Source organism: Emys orbicularis, chromosome 15 (assembly GCF_028017835.1).
Source record: "Emys orbicularis isolate rEmyOrb1 chromosome 15, rEmyOrb1.hap1, whole genome shotgun sequence".
NCBI lineage: Eukaryota > Metazoa > Chordata > Testudines > Emydidae > Emys > Emys orbicularis.
The window spans coordinates 29,291,071-29,317,062 of NC_088697.1; the positions used below are offsets into that span (position 1 = coordinate 29,291,071).

At 47.0% G+C, this 25,992-nt stretch overlaps 1 protein-coding gene across 2 annotated transcripts in view; it reads left to right on the plus strand.

Moving 5' to 3' along the window:
* The window catches only part of DIXDC1 (DIX domain containing 1), a 51,627-nt gene extending 25,918 nt beyond the window's left edge, over positions 1-25,709 (plus strand). Inside the window, exons 1-16 of one of the 2 annotated variants that reach the window (XM_065417165.1) lie at positions 5,967-5,989; positions 9,024-9,136; positions 11,573-11,721; positions 14,865-14,954; positions 15,051-15,104; positions 16,114-16,164; positions 17,657-17,761; positions 18,420-18,473; positions 19,045-19,137; positions 19,228-19,299; positions 19,887-19,973; positions 20,337-20,498; positions 22,177-22,243; positions 23,959-24,067; positions 24,688-24,796; positions 25,629-25,709. In XM_065417165.1, coding sequence (XP_065273237.1) covers positions 5,967-5,989; positions 9,024-9,136; positions 11,573-11,721; positions 14,865-14,954; positions 15,051-15,104; positions 16,114-16,164; positions 17,657-17,761; positions 18,420-18,473; positions 19,045-19,137; positions 19,228-19,299; positions 19,887-19,973; positions 20,337-20,498; positions 22,177-22,243; positions 23,959-24,067; positions 24,688-24,796; positions 25,629-25,709 — 1,419 coding nt within the window. Of the gene's footprint in view, positions 1-5,966; positions 5,990-9,023; positions 9,137-11,572; positions 11,722-14,864; positions 14,955-15,050; positions 15,105-16,113; positions 16,165-17,656; positions 17,762-18,419; positions 18,474-19,044; positions 19,138-19,227; positions 19,300-19,886; positions 19,974-20,336; positions 20,499-22,176; positions 22,244-23,958; positions 24,068-24,687; positions 24,797-25,628 lie in introns of those variants that run through there. The other variant, XM_065417164.1, reaches the window with a different exon arrangement.
* The last annotated feature ends 283 nt before the right edge of the window (positions 25,710-25,992 follow it).

Here is a 25,992-nt window from a genome sequence, read left to right on the forward strand (position 1 = left end):
TTCCCTCAGGAGCAATCTATGTAAGAGTCATGAAGGAGAAATGAGCTGAGACTTCCAAACCAAGCAAGCCTGATGCCTGCACCCAGACCTCAGGGGCAGGGGAAATAGGGATTTTAGCAGCAGGCTCAGTTTCAGGAATGCGTTATTTTGGGATTCAGACCCAGAGTCTCTGAAGTGGGTGCCGCAGCTGTTCCCACTGCCGTTGTGCCCTCATCCATCACCTTTAACTGCTTTTAGCTTTATAGTTATTTCATTATCCAGCCATCCCCCAACTCCCCTGGACCTTCATGTTCAATCAAGTTCAGTGTTTAATTGATTTCTGAAAAGTCCCCTGTAACCTGCTATAGAGCATTAAAGTCAGAGTTTACCCCCATCTACACAGCAGGAATTTTTGCCATGTAAAGCGGGACTTGAGAAATACACCCTCTCTGCTATACCTGCAGCCTTGGCTGGGGACTCGCTAGATCTCACTAGCTAAGCAAAGTTGAGCTGAGGCAACACTTGACTGGGAGATCTCTAAGGAAAGGGGTTTAGCAGGAAGTGGTATTGGTTAGAACTACAGCATGTTTTACCTGGGGCTGAACACACGTGAAGGCTGAAGTGGGTGCCACTCACAGCAGTGAGCCTCAGCAGCAAGTGCTGGGAGAACACATCCCTTTGGTTCTTCACATGCTCCACTGACTCCCAGTTGCTCCAGAGCAGATGTCAAAGCCCTAGCCCTAGTCTATGGAGCCCTTAATAGAATGGGACCTGGCTGTGTCAGAGACCCACACACCCACAGGCCAGGACCTTCTATGGCAACTACACTGCACAGAAACTAGGTAGCCAATGAGGAGCTGGGGGTAGAACCTTGCCACTGGTAGGAGAGATCTGACCAAGCCTGGCTGTGTTTAGGTCAGAGTATAGGGATATACATTTTGGACAGAGTCTTTCCCCACTAATAAGGCTTGAAAGTAAAGATATATCTCTTTGAACATGTAAATTCCCTCTTCTCCCCCTAAGCTTGAGTCTCTGCTCCTTTTGAGCTCCATTTGAATGTGGTGGAGGAGGGGACTGCAAGGAACTTGTTTAGCTCCTTGCTTCACAGCTGTCTGGCCCCAGTGCAAGTCAGGGGTGCACACGTGCAGCCCTGACTTACACCACTGATGTAAGGTGAGTCAGGGACCTTATGCCAGTGGAGGATTGGGCATCGTGGAGCTCCGCTCCATTACATCCCCTTCTTTCCTGTCCTATCCATGCCCCGCCCTTGAACACATAGAACAAGTTCTATTTGTGGCACTGCTGGAGGATACACTTTATGTTGGGGTTTGGGGGATGGCTGACACATGAGGTGATGGATTTTCTTCTGCCAGATCTCCACCAGCAGAGAGTATCCCTGGTACAGGGAGATTTCTCCGCTGCACTTCTCTGGCCACTTTAAGGCTACTTTGCACCTCCATAGCACAAAGTGGCCTACCTGCCCCACACAAAGTGGCCTTAGCGTGCCTGAGAATCCAACCCCTTAGGACCCAGGTGAAGAGTGAGAAGAAACACGATGGTTCTGGACCCTTTTGCTTCTTCAGAATTTTGATGGTTAGATGCCCACATGACATGTGCCGTATAAATATCTAAGATAGATCAGTTTGGTATGGGGTGGTTTTTCTCTCTGAGTCAATACTGACTCACTTCCCCAATGCGGTGCTAGAGGATATTGTGCTGCTGGAGGTGCTACTTATCAGATGAGAAATAAAACCATGGTCCTGACCACATGTGCTTGTTAAAGATTTCACAGTATTTTTCACAAGAGTTGAAGAGTGTTGACCCCTTCGATTCGGGGCAGATACCAGTTTAGGTAAATACATTTCACCTTTTTCCATTCTCTCTGTAGTTTGAATTGGCAACAGTATTTTTCACATCATGTCCTATTGTGTAGCATTGTTGTGCACTGCTAAATAGCTGTGGAATGCCCCACAGTGGCTGCATTTCCATGAGGAGTGAAATAATACCTGTATGTATACTTTGCAAAGTGCTTTGGGTTTTTTCATAGTGCAAGGAGTTCACCAAGTGTAAGATGATATTTATTATCATTGCTGACAGAAAGTGATGTCACTGAGTAGCTTGTATATTATATAAAATCAGCAAATATTTTCCTGAACAACCTATATGATCAGAAGAGGGAATTTTACAGAATTGAAGATAAAAACATAAAATTAATTGTGCTGCTTTTGAACTAAAATCATTGCTTTGTTAATAAAATGTTTGTCTGGAACTTTTGAAATTATGTCGGAGTAGAATAACAGGGGGTGCTGTGGATCAGTACTGAGGTGCATAAGCTGATCTCCTTGGGGGCCCATGGCTGGAATGGCAGGGGGTGCTGTGGATCAGGTTTGAGGTGCATTGGCTGGTCTATTTTGGGGGGCCAGGACTGGAATGGCAGGGGGTGCTGTGGATCACGTTTGGGGTGCATTGTCTGATCTGTTTTGGGGGACCAGGGCTGGAATGGCAGGGGGTGCTGTGGATCAGGTTTGGGGTGCATTGGCTGGTCTATTTTGGGGGACCAGGGCTGGAATGGCAGGGGATGCTGTGGATCACGTTTGGGGTGCATTGTCTGATCTGTTTTGGGGACCAGGGCTGGAATGGCAGGGGGTGCTGTGGATAAAATTTGAGCTGCATCAGCTGATGGGGGGCAGGGCTGGAATAGTAGAGGGTACATCAGGTCAGCATTGAGTGCCAATGGCACAGTCTGTACCTTCAAAAGTAAGACTCTTCACATTGGTTACTGTCTTTAATAATCACTTTTCTCTGGTTGAGTTAAAGATCTCTAAAGTGCCCAGGGCTCTTTTGGGTTCTGTTTTCTCTGCCTTGCTCCCTACACAGCTGTGCATACGGATCAGTGGTAGAGGGAGCCCAAAGAGTTTACAGGTTACCTGGTGTGTATATTTCCTAGAGTTCTACTAATCCTGCACTACTGAGATGCAGACAGAGCTACTGACAACTCAACAGGAAATTATCAGAGATTGTATCAAGCTGGAGCTAAAACACTTTTTAATTGAAGCTGGGAATATGCTGTGATGTATAATTAGATTTCAATCATAACGTCTTGAGAATGGAATATTCTTTGTCCATTACTGTGGAATTGTTCCCTGGCTTTGTACATACAAAGATGTTGGACAGAGACTGTGCTATGTGCATCAGCAGTGAGAAACAAAAGACAGGCTGAGAGGGAGTTAGGGGGCAGGGTTCTGTCAGTGTTGTCAAAGGGCAAAACCACATAGCTTTTGTGGGCTGCAAAGGAGAGCAAACATGGAAATGCTATTGAGTTTTGCATGCAAGGCCCCGCTGGGGAACGGATCCAGGCTGCCAGGCTGAGGGCTGTTTTGTGTATCCTCCAGCAGTGCCAGAAATAGAACTTGTTTTATGTGTTCAAGGGGGGGAGCAGATTATGGCTATTGTAGAAAAGGGTATCTGATGCCGCTAGCCAAAGGCACAGCGATTGCTGACACAGAGGTTGGCTGTTTAATTGCAACAGTAACTGCCAAGTGAGGAAAGATTTATTCATATCAAGCCCCATCAGAAATCGGGAGGATGTTGTTCCTGTGATAAGACACCAGGCAGAGGCTGGTGCCTGAGGAGAGAAAAATTGACAGTAGCCAAACTCGGTATGTTTCATTTAGAATCACAGATCTATGAGAAAAGGGTGTTAGATAATAGGCATGGTGCAGACTTAGCTATATGTGAATGTTCAGGAGGAAGTTTCATGTTGGCCTGGTATTGTTGCTAATTTATGAATCACCTCAAGAGATACTAATATTCTGTTACTGGAGCTTGGGGCTCTACTGTGATGGGTCTTGACTCTTATGACCGAGTTCTGCCTTTTCTGATTCTCCCAGTTCCTGGATCCCACCTGAGGCAGGGGGCAGGTCCTCTGCTCTGCTCCTTCACCCAGTAAGCTACCTCCATGAGGGATTGTGTATGTCCATGAGGGATTTTGCATTGCTTAATTTACATGAGGGTTTCCAGGAGCCATCACATATGACCTAGGACCTGGCGGGGCTGTTTGGTAAAAAAGATGAGATGGAAGAGAGAACCTGTCAAACTCATTAGCAATTAATCCCCTCACTGAGGAGCCACAAGAAGGAGCAAGGGATGTACTTGTTACCCCTACCCTTTGGCCATCCTCCTATATACATCTTCCCCTTGGCCCCTCCTCCCAATTCACCCTCCCGCTCCTGACGGTCACTTAAGGTGATACCCTTCCTCATAACTCTGTGAATAGTCTTGTTGACTTCAGTAGGACTTCAAATGGAGTAAGATGCTACTCAATGTGAATCTGCCATGTGGCCTATAGTCAGGATTCCATTTTGTTGAGAATAAGCCCTGCCTACATTCATTCCCGAGCAAATTTGAGTATAGGCAGTATTGTCTAGAGCATGGAGACTGGTTGTCAGGATTCCTGGGTTCTCTTTTGGGTCTGGAAGGGTATGTGGTCAACTAGTTAGATCAGGGGACTGAGGCTCATGAGATCAGAGTTGTTTTTCTGCCTGTGACACTGACTCACTGTGTGACCTTGGGCAACTCATGTCCCCTTTTTGTGTCTGTTTCCCCATCTCTAAACAAGAGAATGATTCTGACTTGCCTCACAAGGGGTGTGTTGCTGAACTCATCTGTGTTTGTAAAGCACTTTGAGATCCTCAGGCGGAAGGTGTTAGAGACAGGCAGAGCATTATTGTTATTATCAGTCTGTCTTCCTTGTACTCATTCTGACACTGAATGTCACCCCATTTCATCTTATTGCTTTGGTGACATGCTGCATATTTATACCCTGGGGCTCTTCACTGTCAGTCTCTTTAGTTTTAAAATAAATTATTTTGAAAAACTGTGAGCAGTCTCAGAAGAAGCAAGGAGAAGCCTGCACCCCTGACTGCAGGTGACATCTCCTGGGATGTGGTGGCACCAGTCTCCTGGATGGAAACTCCAGAGGAAAATAAGATGCTCGCTTTCTCTTCCCTATTCGGAGAAGGGAATAAGCCAGTTGGAGCATGGGATACCCAGAGTTGCCTGGCAAGAACAAACCACATTTCTTATTAACGAACTGACTATATTTTTGTAATCACAACACTACCCCTTCCCATCTCATCCCATTGCACAGTTCCAGTGCAGTGTCCCAGCCTAATATCAGCACATTTCTGGATTTATTTCCTATGGGGCACGCACATGTTCTTGATATCAGAATTTCCAGGAAGGAATGTTATGATAAGAAGAGACAACAGAAATTATTCATGGGGAACTTGCCAAAATCCCTCCCTTCCCTTTCCCTCCCAACGACCTTCCCTCCCCCACCCTGAGCTAGACATCTTCTCAGAGAATAGACTCTGCCTTGCACACTGTGACAGCCAGAGGGAGAGGGAGCTGGAGATAGCGAGGAAGGAAGCTACTCATAGGACTGGGAAATGCTGCACACTGCTTAGAGACTGGTGGAGCAAAGAGCCTACTCTTAACAGAGCACTTTTCCCTCACTGAATCCTGGGTCTCTGCAGCAGGAGCTGTATAGCTGAAGTAGGGAGAATGGGATGAGAAACGCAACTTGCAATCCAGGCCGAGATTCTCATGATGAAAACAACCAGGGCATACGGTGGACCAAAATGCAGCAGCAAGAGACAAATAACCTGCAAGGAAAACCAGCAGAATCAAAACCTGGACTGCAGAATATTCTGACTCTGTAATCAAATCCGTGTGTGTGTGTGGGCTGCCGATTTATCACCAAACATCTCCTTGCAAAGACCCTGAACCTTTTTGCTGTGAGTCTCTCAGCTCACGCGAGGAAGTCCGACTGGCAAATATTTCTTCGTTAGTTTGACAGGAACTGGCATCCTCGGCATCAAATTCCAAGCCTGTGAATGGACAAGGCATGTCTGCAGCCAGGACCTGCGGATTCCTGAGGCTCCACGGGAAACGGACTCTGTGAGGCAAAAGGTTAAAGTGGGATCATGGGAGGGAAGCAGGTCAAATGGTGAGCGATTGTTGTCATTGTCATTTGAAACAGCAGGGTCGGGGTCTTTATTAAAATCTCCAGGGAATTCAGGCTTGTTACTGAAACTGTTTCCATAAGCCCTGATTGCGTGCAAGATCCCAAAGCATTGATAATCCAGGGATTTGACTAGGCAAGGATTTTAGCTAAGAAACCAAGCAATGCTAGAAGGAATAATACAGAGTGTTTTCCTGTGACATAAATCCTGCCTCAATTGATTTAATTTCCCAGCACTCATTTCTGCATGCTTCAATGATGAATAGTTATGTATCCTTTTAAATAAGAAATCAAATTTGAATGCGTCTTTGGATATCTCTTACTCGAATAATTTTGGGAATTGATATGAAAAACCATGGGAATTTGGCCAGCTTTAACCAGTTGGCAGAATGATAAATAGGGGTGACCTTTGGCCTGTGCTGCTGCTTCAGGAGGAATCAGCGTGCATGTAAATGTGTTCCTGCCCAAATGGCCATGTTTCTGTCATGTGCAGGGAAACTGCCTGGAGATGGAGCTGTGTCTGTAAGAAAACCTAAAGGATTATATTAAAATCCTGTTGTAGATGTGGTGTGAAATATCTGAACCTGTCTCAGTTGCGTTAACCCCCAAATCTATCACAAAATGTTCTCCTTGGGCAGTGGATCTAGTTCTGAAAAGAGCAGATTGGGGAGAAATGTAACTTCCCTGTGTTGTGTCCTGTTCCCTGCCACATGGCCCACACGTCCCATATCCTGCACCTCCCTAGAGCACCCTCTGCCAAATGTGCCTTTTGCCTTCTGGCCCTCTAGGTTGATCTTTCCCCTGTATGCCTAGGTAGCCTTCCTCACATGCACCAAAGGTTGATCTTGTTTTCTTGGGCTGCTTCCTCATGGTTTTCCTGCTTGTGGGGAGACAACCCACAAATACACCTCTCAATGATTACATAGGGCTGATGGCTCCCCAGGGGTCTGAGGTGAACAGGTGCAGAGGGAACATTAGTGACTGTAACTTAAAGGACGGCAAATCCCATGCAATGTTCCTGGGTGTGTTAGGTCAGTCAGTCTGTCTCTGTGACTTTCTGTGTATCTGTGCTGATTTAAAGTTTGATCATTTGTCTTTAATAATCGATTATCTCCTCAGAACACAAACATCACATTCCTGGGCCCCTGGGCAATGATTTCAGTTTTAAACATCATCTGTTAGGGAACGCTGCATTGGGATTCGCTTTCTTTAAGGTAAAGCTTTGGGCACATCCAACAACCTTTAGCAAATCTGCACACTGTGGGTATGTCTACACTGCAAAGAAAAACCTGCAATGCCTAGTCTCAGAGCCTGGGTCAATAGATTTGGGCTTGCATGGCTCAGGGTGTGGGGCTAAAAATAGCACTGGAGCCTGGGCTCTGAAACTGGCAAGGGGGGAGGGTCTTGGAGCCCAAGCTCCAGCCCGAGTGGGAATGTCTACACTGCAATTTTTAGCCCTGCAGCCTGAACCCCGTGAGCCTGAGTCAATTAACCTGGGCTCTGAGGGTACAGCTCCACTGTGATAAAAGACCCGTGGCACAGAGCCATGGTTGGCCCAAGTCAGCTGACTCGGGTTCACGGGGCTTGGGCTGCCAAGCTATAAAATTACAGTGTAGATATTGGGGCTTGGGCTGGAACCCCGGCTCTGGGAACCCAGGAGTGGGGAGGGTCCCAGAGCCTGGGCTCCAGCCCGAGCCCAAATGTCTAAACTGCAATTTTATAGCCCTGCAGCCCAAATTCCACTAGCTTGAGTCAGCTGACTTGGGCCAGCTGCAGGTCTTTTATTGCAGTGTGGCTATACCCGAGACTGTGTGCTGAGGGTGTTTCTTTTCAAGGTAGACATACACTGTATGAGCAACAGGGTCTGAGCAAATACTGCTGCTGCTTTTTGTATCTAGTCCAAAATGGTTACTCTCTCTTCACTTAGTGACTCACACTCATTTGTTCTTTTACTGCAGTGGAAGCTGACTTAGTTGAATCATTTAAAACTAGATTAGTCAAACGCCTGGAAAATAGACTAGGAACAGTCTCTTGGGGGTGGCTCCTGGGAGTGGACTATATGGGAGCTGCTAACAGGTCATTTCCTCTCTAATTTCTAAAATTCTCTGATTTTATTAGAGAGATGTGTATGTTCCTGAGCTGGGGGACCTATATCAGAAGTGCTGGGAAGATTGGGAAGGCAAGCTATAGAAGTGCATTTTATTTCTCTAAATCTATTCTGTTACTTTCACCATGTTTTCTTTTTATTCTCTCTGGCTTTTGTGTCTGTCTTGAGGAGAATGAAACATTAACTCCTCCTTGCACTTGCAAGGATTAGTTCCTGGAGACTTTGGGGGCACATTAAATGGATCACTGAGCTTTGGATGCCTTTGCTGTTGTCCCGGTGATGGATATGGGAAGAACGTCTGAAAGAGCTTGAGAGTCTGGACCTCACAACCAGCTGAGATTGTTGTAGAAATATGTGGCTGCTTTCAAGAAGCTTTCTCATTTAAAGCTAGATCATGTGTTGGTGTCTTTGTGTTCCCGAGGGCTCCTTAGCATGGGAATTCTAGGTTGGTTCCCCATACTGTAATTGTCCCTTTAAATACAGGTGAGAAATCAAGAGAGCTGGGATACTGTGAATGACTTTTGGTAGCAGTTTGCAACTGTAGGCTAAGCCTTGCATTACATTATGTTGTAAGCAGAACTGCAGTCTGAAGGATAGTCTAGAATTAGCTCCCTGACTTTGGGATCTGTGTTAATCCTGCAGTGGTTGCCTCTCCTATTTACATCTTCTTAAGCTACAGGAAAAATGAAAAGACTAATTACTGCTGCAGCACTTCAGTCAGCTACTGGCCTGAAAAGTTACAGGCACTGTCTGGCCTGCTAATGAATTCATTGGCATGTGGGCAGCGCTCAGCGTAACCAGACTTCTTGCATATTAGCTTTTTATTTTAGACAAAGATGAAGCTGCTCTTTTCCCCCTGCTATGTTTGCAGCTCACACTGGAAATAATTGTATCTCCTCTTCTCCTCTGCAGTCTCACATCACCCAGTCCCATACACAGCACAAAGAGCGAGTCCATTGCAACCCAGTCAGAGGAGAAGGCAGACTTTGTGATCATCGGAGCTGAAGAAACAGAAACCAAAACAGGTAGAGCACAGATGATGCATTTCATCTTTCCCACTTCCAGGACTTCCCACGTGAGAGCTATGGCAGAGACTTGCTGGATGGATTCCCAGAGACCGTATGAGTGTAGAATGTTGTGAGCTGATACATCAGTTCGTATAAAATTAAATCCCCAAGCTCACTGTTTAGTAGTGCTAAGGTTGTGCCACTGTTTGGCAAAGTCCAGGAGACTCACTAGCATGCTTCAAAAATTAAAAGCCTTAGAGAACGGATGGAGTTCAGTGTCATTTATTAGTTACAGTATATGGTGGTTGCTTTGTCCTTACTTCAAGATGTTGTGAAGAAAAGTCCAATCCCACAGAAAGATTGAGTCTGTTTGAACTTGGAGGCTGGAGCTGAGTCTGTGTAATGGGGTTCTGGATTTATGCTACAGCTGCACAAAATCACCTGACTAACTTGCAGTGGCACTTTGCAAGGCTGGGGAGTGTTGTACACTTATTGCCTGGTTTTACTGACACACCATTGACTTTTTACCATGACTCCCTCCACCCCTCCCAGCGATAAACCTGATTTTTGTTTCATTTCAAGTGAGCAAAAAGAATTAGCCAAAATGTCCTGCTGCTGGGTTAGTTTCTGTTTTAAATCTATTAACAGTCCACAGAGTGTAAAGGAAAGGTTTTTGATGAAGTTTCTGACATCATTTTCCTCTCATGAACGTAGTGTAGAAACAGTGCTTTCAGATCAGCTTCCATCCCCAGGCTGAATCACAGGGAGTCTCTCTAATGAAATGCTTTGTCACCCCAGCCAATAAAGCCCCCTGTTTACTACTCTTTAGTCTACAATATTTGATTGTAAAATATTTGTGAGGTTGAAATATTTGGTAGGCTGTAACGTTTCACTGGTGTTTTCAACATCAGCATGCCCATCCACATTTTGCACAGTGGAATATCTTTGTCACTTGGCTAGAGACTGTAGTAGCTGCCTGCAGTGATCAGTCACAACTCTGCAATGATGTGCTCCACTAGGATGTTTATCCCCAAGTTTAGTATCACACCTTGGGTACAATGTCTAAATCTCTGCAGCCTCCAGAGCTGTGGCATTAGCCAGCACAGACCATCTTGTCTTATGGAGATTACAAAAGGTTGCAGAGTTTATAAAATATTTTTATGTTCTTCTCTTTAAAAAATATCCCATTGATCTCTTGATCTAAAATCAAGGCCAGTGATGAGCAGCAGTGATGATACTGAATATAAATGCAAAAAGTCAGAAAAGCAAGGACAGGCATTTTGGGATCAGGCTTTGATTCAAATGTTTATTAATCTGTAAAACAGGGGCTAAGAGCGTTCTGAAATTTGCTTTAATTCTTGCTCAGATATTTTTGAGGACATGTAGCAGGAGACTAGTGCCTAGGTACCACAGCAATGAAAGGTATGAGTAGATAGATCAGGCAGGAATAATGAACTGACTCATTACAAATGTCTCTATTGGAAAAGGTCTTACACAGCAAATTACTATGTGTATAAAATACCAATTGTGCCAACCTTTTGCTGAACAGGAACTGGCTCCCCAAGTAGCCCCATTAAATTCGTGGAGTAAATTACTATTCAGCATGAGTAAGTTTGACAGAACCAGGCCTTGAATAAATTGGTAAACAGGGTTCTGCCTGGAAAACCTTGGCTTATTCAGGAATGGAACACAGAGGCTCATAGTGAACGTGCATTTCGCTCCCCAAGCACAGCAACTGGAGCGAGACATTCATTCAGTTAAAAGTGGCATGCTCTCCCTGCCAGCACCTATAATGCTTCAGTATGTGGAGCAAAACCTGGCAGGGCTTCAAGAACTCTGGCTTTGCCCTCCAGGGTTTTCACCCATGGCTTAGCAACCAGTCGCGGAGTATCTTAATAGCAAGAAATACCGAAACAATGGAAAATCTCGATCACAGGTGTTTAGGGCCTGATCTAAAGTTCGTTAAAGTCAGTGTGGTCTTTGCATTGACTTTAGTGGGCTTTAGATCGGTCTATTAGTGCTTATTGGAGTAGCCAGGGAGGGGGTGCCTCCTGCAACACTGAGAGATCCCCCCTTCCCACTCCCCTTCATCCTTTCCTTCAGCTCCAACAGGGAGATATAAACACCCTCACACTGCATCCTCCTCTTCAACTTGCCTAGGACTCTCTAACACCAGGAGACCTTGTACATCAGTGCTAATGAAGATGAAGGATTCAGGTCATGCACACACAGGGAAGGTAATGTTTCTTTTGCAGGGTGAATGAGGCATAAATCCCCAAGTTGGGGGAAGATGCTTCACCTAGCTGTTACCTTGACATCAGCTGGAAGAGATTCCAGTTCCTGCCACTGAGAATCAAGTGCAGAGAGCTGGAGACCTCTGTATGCTGTGCCTCGCTTTTCAGAACTCCTCTGTTGTTGTTCAGCTGTATTTCATGTAGCTTTTTCCTCTTGCAGAAGAGACAGACTCTCCATTTCTCCCAGAGTGGCAGGCCGGAAGCTCTGGGACATACCTAGAGACCTCCTGGGAGGAGCAGCTGCTGGAACAACAAGACCATTTAGAAAAGGAAATGGAGGAAGCAAAGAAGATGATTTCAGGCCTGCAGGTATTCGCTTTGCTTTTCAGCCAGCATTTCTCTTATCTTCCCGTCATACTCTTGTTTCCCATTGAGCTCTAGCTGAGAGAGAGACTACTCCTGTGGCCTGGGACTCAGGAAATCTGGGTTCAGTTCCAGGCTCTGCCACAGACTCCTTGGATGATCTTGGGCAAATCACTTAATCCCTCAATGTGCTCATCGGTTGTATAATAATCCTTCCCTACCTCATGGGGTGTTGTAAGGATATTATGCTGATGGGGATAGGGAAGTACCTTGATAGACAACAGAAAGGACTCATCACAGCAGTTTAAGATATGGCTCCTTAAGCCTGATGCTAATCATGCTTTGCTCTTGCACCCCCCGCACTTCCTGCCCCAGCACTAGTGTGGGTTTTCTTTCTCTTATCTTCACTGGCTTGTGCTTTGTTGCTGTCCATCTTTCCCTCTTTGCAGGGCTTTTGAATAAGGTGATAGGAAGCAAAGAATGGCCTTTCCAAGCTCCCAGACGTAGTTCAGAGAGATATTTTTAGATAGTGTCAGTCAGTTTGGACAATTTTCTTTTAATTCTAGACTCTCAAAAAGCATAATTTTTACCTGGTTTCCCAGGCTGTCTCTTCTGTGGGGAAGATGTGACGAGAGGCTGGTGTGAGGGTGGAAGAGGCTGAGGCAGTGCATGGAAGTGTGTGTGATGCTGGTGCAAGGATGCAGGTTTTATTCATTTCCAGTGCATGCCCTTAGAGGGGCTGACTGTGCATATAGTAATGAAGAGACTTAAGTCTAGTGAGCACCATCATTGGTTACAATAATGGTGACTGGGACAGACTGGGAAAGCGCAGAGGGCACGTTGTGAGCACCCAGAAAGGGATCTCCTTCAGCGGGTGCTGAAAAGTCTGGGTTTAGTAAATGATCATCTCCCCTGTCAATGTCTTTTGGTTACAGTCCAGTATTTTATTGGATTCATTAGGTGGGTGCCCTATACCCTGATTACATGGTAACACTTGAATGTGCTGTCACCAGGAAAAACATGTATGTTACCGCCCAAAGTAGCAAGATGCAACAGCTTTTTCCCATGTGCTGGGACTCCCATTCCTTGCCAAGACGCTTGGCATCCCATGGTTTTTGTTAGCAGCCAAGGCGAATAAAACAGGCTTTGTGTGATTTGTGATTGGAAGTAATGCAAAGAGACAAGGGAATGCAGGAAAATCAGTAGAGATTCATAGAACTGATCAAGAGAGATAAAGAATCAGATCTGTCTCCTTTTAGTAAGACTGGTTGGGCTGTAAAATTTGGCACTTTCCCTAATGATCATTTGAATCAATTTTCTCTATCGGACCTTGTTCTAGCTGCCCTGCTCTAGTCCTTCCCTGACCAAATGACCCTTGCCTCTGTGCCTTTGTGTGACTCTGCTCAGCGAGCAGACTCCCTGCTCCATATGGCAAAGACCCTGAACTCTCCCAGGAATACCCCTTTCTGTTTGTGCTGGGAACCGCACTTATTTTGAATTGTAAATATTTATGTACAAGTAAACAAAGCCCGCATTGTGAGAGCAGCACACAGGCGTGCTCCCAGCTGACAATGGGCAAGGGACACAAAAGATTCCAAAAGAAAATAGATGGTTGGTACAATCTGCTTGCATAATGCACCCTCTGGGAGCAGAGGAAGGCAGCACTGGGGAGACTGGCATTGCCCCCCCCAACACACCTCGGGAGCAAGGGAAAGCAGCTGGCATGCTGCCCCCCTCACTCCTCAGAAGCAGGAGGAGGCAGCTGACACAGCTGTCCAAGAAATTGGATTTGATTCATTGATTTTCCCTTCTTGCTCAATATTTAAAAGCCTCTGGATCACAAGGGTTTGACTGAAATTCTGAGACCCTGTGCAGCTTTCGGTGTTCCTGTGTGACTCCTGCCTAGATGTCCTGCTGGGCAAACTTTGGGACTGCACTCAGAGAAGCGTTTCCCCAGGAAGATTTGCATTAAATGAATACAAATGGCTGTCTGTTTGGCATTCAGCAAGGTTTGCGTCTCTCCGGTGAGAAAATCGGACTCGACCCTTCAGCCTTAGCATTTCTGGGTCCAAGATGGAACATCCCTGCAAATGAGATATTTAATTGGCAGCAATGAGATTGGAGTAGAACTCAAATAGAAAACTATCTGAAAGGAAGGGATGCCACTGTCCTAGCATCCTCTGTGCTAACTCTCATCAGCCTCCCAGTTCTGCCTTGTATTGCTGGCCTATCTACCTCTATGCTACTCTCCAGCATAAACTAATTGGCTCTTGAAATATCCTGCTTCTGAGTCCCAGCAGTAAACGTGTGGCCCAGGTCAGTCTACACGAGGACAGTGACCTGTTGCTGGCAGTGGTCCCTCAAGTCTCTGTAGTGCTTTCTGAAAGGGTATTGAAAACAGAGGTGTCCCAGTTACCCTCACATTTTAAGTGCTTTCAGTACCAGCTCAGGGGGGATCTGCTGCTGAATGCCATTGTCAGCCATGGTTCCAGTGTGAACAGAGACTACTTAGCAGGTCTTAAGAGTGGGAAATGTTCCTAAAAAACACACCCAGGCATTGCTGTACTTGTTCAATCCAGACATCCCCTCCTTCCAATATCTTTGAAATTAGAATGTCCATTGACTGAGAGACTAGTTTGTTTTTTAAATTAAATTTTTATTGATGCCTTGGACACGTTCCAGACTAGTCTGAAAAAAACCTTCTTGCTGCAAATCTCTGCCTAACTTTCAGCTTCTTTCCTTCAGTTTTTGTATATGCTGTCTGTCTGTAAAGGGTGATTTTATGCAGCTCAGATTAAAACCCAGTGCAAACATTGCTCATAAAAAGGGCTGAGTTGATACCTTAGTTTGGTGCAGAATTCCCCTTCACCTTGATGGGAGTTGCGTACGCCTGTCACCAACAGACTTCTCTGCTGAGGATCCTTTCTTGGGGACATTCTGATGTCTTATGCTTGTTTCAAAACAAGCCCCCTTTTCTGTGCAGTAAGATGTCAGCAGACATGATAGAGAAAATTGTTTAGAGGCTGTTTGGGTCTAGATTGCTGTGAAATGCTGCTGGCTAAAGCTGTGGAGATGGGATTGAGTTTCTCCTTGTGGCTTTCCAAGAAATCACCTGAGTGGGGATTCTTTTTGCCTTTGCTGTTGCCCAGGCATTGCTGCTCAATGGGTCATTACCTGAGGACGAGCAGGAGGGATCATTTGTCCTTTGTGAACATGGAGCCTGTCCAGAAGAGCAGCTGGTGAGCATGTTCTTTTCCCTTAAAATCTAGTTTCAGTCAATTTTGTGCACTGTTCAGACAGAGGATGGGTAATAACTGCAGTGCATTTGCATTCAGGTCATAATCCGAAGTCGTCTGGACCAGAGCATGGACGAAAATCAGGACCTAAAGGTTAGAAGAGGACAGATAAAGACAGAATGGTTATTGGGATTGGGATCTTGGGGGCTCCTTCTCTATGTGCACTATGTAGCTCTCCAATTTAAGCAGAGGGAGGAAATGTAGTTGCACATGGATGACTGGGAGTCAGCAGCTCTGCTGCTGTCATGCGATGTGAACTTGGTTAAGTCACTGCACTTCTCTATGCCTCAGTTTTTAAAATGGATTAATAATTGCCTCCCACATGGGCCGTGAGAATGAGTGAACTGAATTTGGAAAGTGCTTTGAGATTCTCACATGGGAGGTGCTTTATAAGTATTATTATTACTCATGCATGAGTAGTTTCATGATCATCTGTGTTGTAAGCTAGCGTAGGGTAGAATCTGGGGAAATGCCCCCTTTTCATCCAGTTTGCCTCTAAATAATGCTGTCAATGCAGCTCTCCTTTAAAACAAAACACCAAACAATTATTTGAATTAAGTCCAGCCCTGAATAGACTTCTCTGCACATTCTTGAAGCTGGAGCCTTTCTCGAGAGATGCATATCGTGCTGCATTTAGAAACCTTTATCCAGGACAATTGTTAAATTTCTAGCCATGTCTGGGTGTAAACAAGCTTTCATGTGGAAGATAAAAGCAGCTTAGAAAAACCCTCCTGTCAAGCCTGTCTTGTGCTCTGCGCTGAAGTTGGCAGTGGCCCAGCACTAACGCTGGAAGTAAAGTGCTCTGCATTGCTCCAAAGGGTAGATTTGGTGGATTCGCAAGCTTTAGCTCTGCAATTTAATATAAAGAGTTTAGGAGAGCTACAGCTGCTCAGAAGGTGTTTCATGGAGAAAGAGTGATTTCTATCGCTGGGTTTGTAAACTCTTTAAAACGGGTCCTGGTCTGACATGTTTTTTGGTCTGTGGGAGAAGGTGAGGTTTGTTTTATTTCAGAGGGTCTCCTGAGACCAGGTGTTGGGAGGGATGGAGCTATTTCTGGGATGACGTGAAACGACCATTTAAACAAATTGTGTTGGATTTACAGAAGGAGCTACTGAAATACAAACAAGAAGCGCGAAACCTACAAGGAATAAAGGTGAGAAGAGAGAGAATTAATGAAATAGTTAACAGTAACCCTTGGGAGCCTATCAGAGGGGTCAGGGGCAACATGATACCTCTCAGTTTACCCCAAGGAATGGAGTAGGGCCTGATAGAGCGGGGAAGTGGCAGTCAGGGCTCACAGCTTTATAGATTCCAAGGCCAGAAGGGAACACCGGTAAGTGGAGACAAGCTCTAAATTTGTCTAACTTCAGCTTCCATCCGTTGGATTGTGTTATACCTTTCTCTGCTAGATTAAAGATCACATTATTAAATATCTGTTCCCCATGTAGATATTTATAGACTGTAATCAGATCACCCCTTAACCTTCTCTTTGTTAAGCTAAATAGATTGAGCTCCTTCAGTCTATCACTATAAGGTACATTTTCTAATCCTTAATCATTTTTGTGGCTCTTCTCCTGGGTTCTGTTCCTGGCACTCGGAAGTGAATATGGTCAGAGCAGGGAACTGGGAGTTTGGACAGCTGGGTTCTATTCCTGACTCTTTCACTGTCTTTGTGACCTTAGCCAAATCACATTGCTTCTTTGGGCCTGAGTTTCCCAAAGGGATGGGTGGAACAGGGTATGTGTATGGTGGTTCTCATGGCCTGTTAGCACTGTTATCCTGGGAATAAACACTTTAGTGTGGTGGGTTGGTTTATTCCTAGCAGCAGAGAGGGAATCATGGCATGTGCAGATGCCCTCCTTAGCTGGGGCAGTTGTTTGGCTGTTTGTGTTTCTGTTTGCCCAGCACCTCCCTCTGGAGTACAGGCGTTTAACAATCTGCTCCTGAGCTCGAGATATTTTGAGAGCCGTCTGTCACCCTGTGTTGTGGAGGAAGCACACTGCTGTCCAAGGTGGAGCTGTTTGCTTCACAGTAATATGAATGGAAAAGTGCAAGGGTGAGCCCTGATTCAGGCATGGATCCTGGCTCCCCAGAGACACATTCAAAGAGGAGTTGCCCAACACTGCTATGCCTCACTGGAAAGCTTGAATTTTTCACATCTGAGGCCTTGCTCCCTTGACTGATGTTTGCCTGTTTCTCCCCCGTGGGTGGTGCAGGCAATAGACGGGGGTCACTGGCTCTGTGCCACCAAAAGAGCCTCCAAACACACAGCTGCTTCTCCCCCTTGGGGAAGGTTGGCCACCCCATGCCTGAGCAGGAAGTTCCAACAGAAGCCCAGAAATTCCTCAGTGATTTTGACAGCTAGCTAAAGGCAGAGAATTCAGCAGCAGGCAGCATCACAGTGTAAGGCCTGAGAGCTGGTTCAGGCAGATGCCTTCACATCTCGTGCTGTGGGTGCCGGGGTTCACCCTTGTCCATGGGCCACAGTCTGGCACTCTGCATGTCCCTCTCTTTCCCCTGGGCTTGTTGTCATTTTCACTGTGTTATCTATCAAATTTAGACCATCAGCTCCTCATGGCAGGGCACCTGCCTGCTCCATGCACACCAGTGGCACTGGGTTAACGGTAATACGTGTATTTTCCCAGGATGCATTGCAGCAGAGGTTGGCTCAGCAAGACGCTTCAGTTCTTCAGCTAAAGCAGGAGCTGCTGAGAGCAAATATGGACAAGGAGGAATTGCACAACCAGAATGTGAGTCATTTGTGCTGCTAACTCAGACAGTGTCGCAGGTATTGGGGAGGGTGGCTGGGGATTGCAGGGTCTGAGACTACAGGGCAGAGTGCCCCGCGGTCACAGTGTGGGGCTGGTGGGCACTGTGTAGATCCATGAGCCGTGGGATAGATGGAGCAGTGATCACTGGGCTATGCAGAGGAAACAGTGCAGTGGAAGCCCAGTGGCCTATAGTCAGACTCACTGGAATCTCCTGCTCCTCCCTCCGCTTATGGGGGTCCCTCTTCTTCTCCCCCATCCTCCAAAGGCCCTCCTCATTGGTGGAAACGGAGGAAAGCTTTGCATTATATTTTCATTATAACTGGGCTAAAACTGCAGTGTTCCCTTCATCTCTGTTCCACGTGTTAAAGGCAAGTGACGTTTGGCAGACAGAGCATGTGTGTGTAGAATCAGCATTGAGGAGGCAGCAGCGGTGAAGGAGGGGCCAGCGCATTTGCCATATCCAGGGGAACAGCTTACTGCCCCGAATCTGTGCATGTAACTTCATTGCTGCTCACCTCAGGCTGTGTTACTCTGTGCACATACGCCCCACAGCAGCCTTTATCACACAAGGGTGAGGAGAGGACTGTGTCGATGGATGCACTGGATCTCCTGAGATACAAACCTCTTGTTTCTGCAGGTTGATCTGCAGAGGAAGGTTGAAGAGAGGAACAGACTCCTGGGAGAATACAAAGTAAGAGACTCTCCCAGCCCAGCCACGTGGAGATTGGGAGAGCCCTGGAAACATTCTTCCTGTAGGGCTCCTGCCCTCTCTGTGCTTCGTGCTCTGTCACCCCTGTGGATTGTCACTGTGAATAAATAGCAATAACAAGAGATCTCTGTGACGTCCTTTGGAATATGGCTGCTCAGGTTAAGAAGGACTGTGCCATAGCCCAGTGTTTTTCACAGTGATCATCGGGTTACTTTGGCATCAGCCGTGTGCACTTGAGTGCACCACGCTCACCCACAAACCTACCGCCCATCGCATCTGTGTCATTAAATTATCCTCAGGGCCTTACATGAATCCAGGGCCTATAGGTCAGCTGTGCTGCTGGCCTCAGTGCTGAGCCTGTGGCGTGTCTGTAGCCCAGGGCAGTGGGGGCCTGACTGACCCTTTCAAACAAGTCCTTAAAGTACAGTTAGAACATGGGGTTTAAGGCAGATAGGCTGTGCCAGCTTTAACCCTTCCCTGCTCCTGAGGAAGGTGAAGATGAGCCTTCATCACCTGCTCATACACTGATGCCCCCAATCCCTCTGGGTTGCAGAAGGAGCTGGGCCAGAAGGATCGGCACTTACAGCAGCACCAGGCCAAGCTAGACGAAATGCTCCGTCAGCTCTCCGAGGCCAGCTACCAGCAGGTACAGAGCCCACCAACATGCCCTGCTCTTGAGAAGCTGGCGCCAGTCTGGTCAGCTCAGTTCATACTGACTTGTCTGTTCCCTTTGCAGGCAGATTTGGAGCGGGAGCTGGAGCACAAGGAGGCCCTGCTGGCTCAGTGCATGAAGAGAGAGACAGAAGAGGTGAGTGGCGCATTAGTACTTGGAAGACATCAGGCTCTTGGAATGCAGTTCTCTGCCTGACATTATGTAATGTGCAGCTAGAGTCCAGTGCCAAGCTCCCCTGGGCGCCCCCTCTGTCCCAGAGAGGCCAGGCTCCATGGAACATCACAGCTGGACTTCTGGGAGGGGCTGCTCTCTGCTGCAGGTCTTCTGGGAAAGTTCAGACCTATTCAACTTCCTCCATCAACCTGACAAGGGGTGAAGTCCAGTGGTCTGAGCACAGGATGGGGAAACAGGAATTCCTGGGTTCTAATTCCAGCCCTGACACTGACTCCCTCCGTGACGTTGTGGCAAGTCACTGCCCATCTCTGCCTCAGTTTCCCCATCTGCAAAATGAGAATCCTTACACTTGCCTAGGTTCCAGGGGTGTGTGGGTTCTGTAGTGAATGTATGTACCTTGCAGAATGCTGGTGGCAATGGGGCTGTATTGTTGGTGCAGTTGCTTTCCCTGCCCTCTCACAAATCTGAAGTTGGCACCTTGGAATCTTCTTCCAGGAAGTTCAGAAACTTGCTGTACCCTCTGTTAAAGTGTCTTCTCCTTGCAACAGGTGATGGGCTACAGCAATCACAGCACTCAGAGCAACGGCTTCCTCCAGACAGCAGGAAAAGGAGCTGCTCCCACAGCCCACAGAGTGGTAGGTACCCTGCTGCTTAGCCGGAGCCAGCTCAGGACTCCAGTCAGCATCTGGAACGGGTTCCCTAGGGAGGTGGTGGAATCTCCTTCCTTAGCAGTTTTTAAGGCCCGGTTTGACAAAGCCCTGGCTGGGATGATTTAGTTGGGGATTGGTCCTGCTTTGAGCAGGGGGTTGGACTAGATGCCCTCCTGAGGTCCCTTCAAACCCTATGATCCTTCCCTCGGCAGCTGCCAGCCTGTAAGGGAAAGTGCAGGCCCCTGAGAGTCCCTTGGGCCTGGGAAAAGTGCAGCTCCCGGAGGGAGGGAGGTTACAGTGAGGCTCTGAATCCCTGCATTGGCTGACTTCTCCTGGTCTCTTGGGCAGACGAACGACCTGCAGTTGGTGCGTGATGCCCTCCGCAGCTTGCGGAACAGTTTCAGTGGCCACGACCCGCAGCACCACACCATCGACAGCCTGGAACAAGGCATCTCCAGCCTGATGGAGAGATTGCACCGCATGGAGACGCAGAAGAGGCAAGAGAGAAGGGTAAACATTCCCCACTGGGCTTGGCTCCATACCTCCACCTCCTCTTACTGACCAGAGCTAGCAACCAGGGAGTGCAGTGCTCCATCCCCTCACATCTCTCCCTGCAGTGTGCTGATCATGTGGTCACTCTGCTCACTGAATCCTAAAGAAGCCTAGATTGTGGCAGATGGAGGGTCCCTAAGGATCCCAGCCAGCCCTGGGGGAACCTATGGGGTGTAGCAAATGATGCTTCATTACTGTACCTCACATCTCTGCTCTCACTGCCTCTCACTGGAGGCCTAATGCTAAGATGTGCCTCTTATATTACTGAGAAGCAGTCATCTAGTCCAGTGGTTCTCAACCAGGGGTATGCGTACCCCTGGGGGTACCCAGAGGTCTTCCAGGGGGTGCATCAACTCATCTAGATATTTGCCTAGTTTTACAACAGGCTACAGAAAAAGCACTAGCAAAGTCAGTAGAAACTAAAATTTCATACAGACAATGACTTGTTTATATTGCTCTATATACTAAAGACTGAAATGTAAGTACAATATTTATATTCCAATTTATTTATGTTTTAATTGTATACTAAACATGAGAACGTACGCAATTTTTCAGTACTAGTGTGCTGTGACACTTTGTTGTTTTTATGTCTGATTTTGTAGGCAAGTAGTTTTTAAGTGAGGTGAAACTTGGGGGGACACAAGACAAATCAGACTCCTCAAAGGGGTACAGTAGTCAGGAAAGGTTGAGAGCCACTGATCTACTCAAGTAGTTGGAACAGGGGCCTGTAAGTCAGGACTCTTGGGTTCTGTTCCTGGTTCTGTCACTGACTTGCTGTGTGACCTTAGGTAAGTCACTTCACCTCTTCCCTCCCACTGGGGGCTGTGAGGATTAATTGGTTAACATTTGCAGAGTGGGCAAAGAGCTGTTACTAAGCCACCATGGGCTGTCATTGCTGCTGCCTGGGCTCTGTTGTGCTGCCCATTAGGCCTGACGGTGATATTTGGAAGCAGACACTTGCTGGCCTTATAACTACACAGGGTTAGTTTGTCTCTGTCTGGAAGCAGGGCCGTGTTAGCGGTTTTAATCAGTCCAACCCATCTGTTGTTTCTTCGTTGGGGTCTATTTCATGTCTGCAAAAAGTGTGGCAGAGTGAAAAAGTTAACAATGACATTCAAAGTCCAGGCGAACCTGACTCCAGAGTCTATGCTCTGACTGTTGTTCTCTAAGGGCTGTCCATCCCTACAGGCCATGCTGACCCTCAGTAGGGGTTGTAGATGGTGGCACTTTGCATCTCTGGGCTGTGGGAAATCTGAGCTCCTAGTATCTTGGGAGAAAATAGTCATTCACGTTGGTTACATTTAAATGCCATATCCTGCAGCAGAGGTCTGGGTGAAAATCTGTATGTATTGGGGGTCTCTGTGTGTCCGTGTTGGGGGGAGTCTTGGGTGTAGATCTGGTTGTGTGTGTCTGGGTAGGTCTGGTTGCTAGTGTGTGTGTGTGTGTGTGTGTGTGTGTGTGTGTGTGTGTGTGTGTGTGTGTGTGTGTGTGTGTGTGTGTGTGTGTGTGTGTGTGTGTAAGAAGAAGATCCTCTTAAACTGTTTCATGACATTTTCCTTCCCTGGTCAGTTTGCTTGCACCACTGGAGGCCCTGGGAACTGACCCTTTGTCCTCGCTCTCTTGGCTTTCCCCGTAGGTTCAAGGGAAGTCGCCCGCAAGCCGAGCAGCGAATGAGTATCGAGACTCCTGGCCTCCCAACTCCAGTGAGTGCATTTCAGCTCTATCGCTCCAAAAACTGGCTTCACGGCTCAGAGGTTTCCTGGACAGAGTCCACTGCACAGTGTCCCTCCTGGGAAGCAGAACAGGCTGGCCTCTCACTCCATTGCTCATTGCTGTAGCATTTCTCCTGGGCCATTTGCTTCATAGACTAAGCTTCAGTGCAAGGGGCTGTGGGTAGGCAGAATAGGAGCTTGATCCTGACTGGAATCCCTGGGCACTACCACAATATAAATAATAGTAATTACTCCTTGGATTCAGGGGGAAATGCCATGTTCTCTCAGACCCCTTAAGGATTATTGTTGGCTGCGTTGGGTGCTTGCACCACCTAGTGGCCATGAGTACCATCCCTTAGGCCGGGGTTTAATGTGTACACCGTAGCGCAGGATTTCCCCTCACTGCATTTGCCTGACTTGAGAGCAGCGATACTTTCCTCTCCATCATGGGAACTGCTTTTCTGGGGTCGGTTGTAACTATAACCTGAGAAATCCATTGGTTTGTATAGACTGAATTCTCAAAAGTGGCAGTGAGGAGTCGGCCCGTTGGTGTTGAGGACAAATAGAGAGCCCCACTTTTTAACTACATTGCAGTGCTCAGCACCAGGAGGACTTTAGGGAGATGTTAGCAAAGGAATTAAGGACACTTAGTATCTGGAGGAAGAGCCCGACGTGGGTTCTGCTGAGAAGTCACCTAGGCTGCCTTTTCTCTTTTTTCTAAAGCTGCAATTTGTGCGGCAGCCTCCATGTCACCAGCCTAATGCATGCAAAACATGCCTCACCCGCCACCTCCCAAAGCCCCTGCAGGCACCTTCCCCTCCACTGCAGCAGTCAATTTATTCAGGCTCTAGTGGACCACAAACCCAGATCTGCTTGGGTGTAAAGAGCTCAAAGTGATGGCTCTAGATTCATTAAGCCAGAAAGCCCTTATGATTGATGTCCAGATCTGCAGTTCACTTTCTTTGTGTACACGTTGTGAAGGTCAAAAACCAGAGAGGGTCTCACTGTGTAAACCTTCCCCTGCCTAGGCCTTTGGCATAGACACACCTGTATTGCAGGAATGGGGAGGGTAATGGTGCAGTCAGAAAGAGAGATGCACATATTAACAAAGAGAAACCCACCACGTGCACAGACACCTCCCTAGTCTATGTAATATGGGCAGAAGGGCAGGTGACTGGGTCTGTTGTGCCTTTCTGAGTTAGTAGGGCTGAGCCGACATGACCTCTTGTCCTGTAGGTGTCAGTCAATTATTGCTCCCCCTTTTCTGTCAGTGAAGACAAGCAGAATGATAATCCCTTATACTGAGCTGCTAGAAGGGGTGTCACTCATGGGATGATTCTCCTAGAATGGGCTGGAATTCTCCAGTCACTACAAAGACAGCAGGCAAAATATCTGTAGTGCAGGTGGTGTGGTGTATGCACTGTGTGCATTGGGCTGTGTGTCATCATCCCCTAGGGTGGCAGTAGGGTGGCCCTTCAGGCTAACATTGTAATACTCACCTTGCAGTGCATTGTCTTCCTGTAAGAGGGCAAGATCCTGCCCTTGTGGGGGGATGGACTTAATCATCTAATAGGTCTTTCCCATCTCTGGGTCTCTACTCCTGTGCTGAAATGATGCTGAGAATGCCTCTAGGGGAACAGGGTGGGAAAGAAAACTGTGCTCTCCCTTGGCTGCAGTGACAGTACTTTGTGTTTCTCTCTTTGCAGAATTGCCTCATTCTCACAGCACACCCACTATGAGCAGCAGTGCCTGCACCAAAGTGCTCTACTTCACTGATCGCTCACTCACACCTTTCATGGTCAATATACCAAAGAGGTGAGACCTGGCTTTGCCACACTAATAGAGTTTGGTTCACTGAAAGCACTGATCTTAATCCATGGTACTTCTACCCACCAAAACATGCTCTCCATCCCTTAAATCCGGCTTTTGACTGTATTTCATTGCAAAGAGGAAGTGGTGACAAGAAAGCAGACCCACGATATGTGTATTTTTCACTTTAGGCCTGACCGGATTTCCCAGCTGATGCATATATAATTAGCTTATTTATTTAAAGCCCCAGAAGATTGATCTCTGGTTTTATGAGTGGGCAGCAGCCAGATTTACTCCAGCACAACACAAACCATTTAGTGCAAGACTCTCCATCTGAAATAGCAGCTATCGCAGTCAGTGCAAAAAAGAAACATGAAAGAGTTGGTTTGGATTTGTTTTCAGTAAATAACAGACACTATTCTATCTGTGATCAGATGCTTTGGGTTGTACCAGGTATTTTCCAGGCACTCTGGCTCACCTCAGTGTGCTGCTGTCCATTGTGCCACATGGTATCCATGCTGGTGCTAGTGTTCAGTGTGCCCTATTACAAGCTGTGTCCAAGCACTTGATCTCAATCCCATGGCAGAATCTGCCAGCGAGGATAGCTCTTAACTCCTGTTTTGCAGGTTAGGTGAGGTGACTCTGAAGGACTTCAAGGCAGCTATCGATCGGGAAGGAACCCACCGGTACCATTTCAAAGCCCTAGATCCAGAATTTGGCACAGTCAAGGAAGAGGTATGTTTGTCCTCTTTAGTAGCAGCTCTCTCATAATCTAAGTTTGTGTGTGGTGTCACAGCACCAGCAACAGCCTGGAAATTTCTGACCCATTCACTTTCCATGTGAGCGAAATCTCTAACTTGCTACAGAGCTACAGTTTAAGGGATGACAGCCCCCAAATAAGGAGCCAAAAAGGGACATCTTCAGTCCCAGCCAGAGCACTGACTTTAGTGTGATCACAAAGGTGCACAAGTGGTGGATGGTGATTTGCAGGGTCCCTCCTTCACTGTGCCAGCTGCTCCCAGGGACACTTCCTATGACCGCACCATTTGGGAGATGCAGATTCCAAGTCATACCTCTAAAACGGGGTGGGGAACCTTTTTTCTATCAGGGGCCGTTGACCCACAGAAAAAAACAGTCACAGAAAAAAACACTTCCTTCTCCCCACAGTAACCCTAAATGATGCCCTTCCCCCAAAAAACTTTTGTTAAGACACATCAGTGCCAGTTTCTCCAGAGATGGTCTAATGTTCTGAGCACTGGAGTTCCCAAGCTTTAATCCTGGCTCTGATACTGCCTCCCTGTGTGACCTTGGGCAAATCATGACCCCTCTCTGTATCTCACTTTGCCTGTCAGAAAAATGGGGATAATAATCCTTGTTTTTTCTCTATGGGGGAGGAATAGGCAGCCATACTGTTGTTTTTAAAGCATGTTGGGAACTTAACGTGCTATGTAAGTGCCAGTTATTTTTATTATTTGGTTTAATTCCTCCATCTCTCGTGCCACTCAGATGTAACAAAGCGGTGTCCATCCTCCGGAAGTGACCTGATTCTCTCTCTGCCCTTTTATAGGTGTTCCATGATGATGACATCATTCCTGGTTGGGAGGGGAAAATCGTAGCCTGGGTGGAAGAGGATCATGGGGAAAATTAATCAGACTCTTGGGTCTTGTTATTGTGGGAACCTGTAACGCTGCAATGCTCAGAGATAATGACCAAAAAGAGTGTGAGCTGGGACATGTCCAATTCAAGCTGCCAAAAGAGAGGACTTCTCTGCAACCAACGGGTAAAACACTTTTTTGTGTGCGAGGATGCCTGGCATTTAACTTTCCCTGGCCAAATGCAGACAGTGTTGTGAGACTGAAATTACAGGTTGGTGGGAAAGAATCATCTTGCTTTGTCCTGTCAACAAAACCCTGGAGGCCTTATTGATGTGT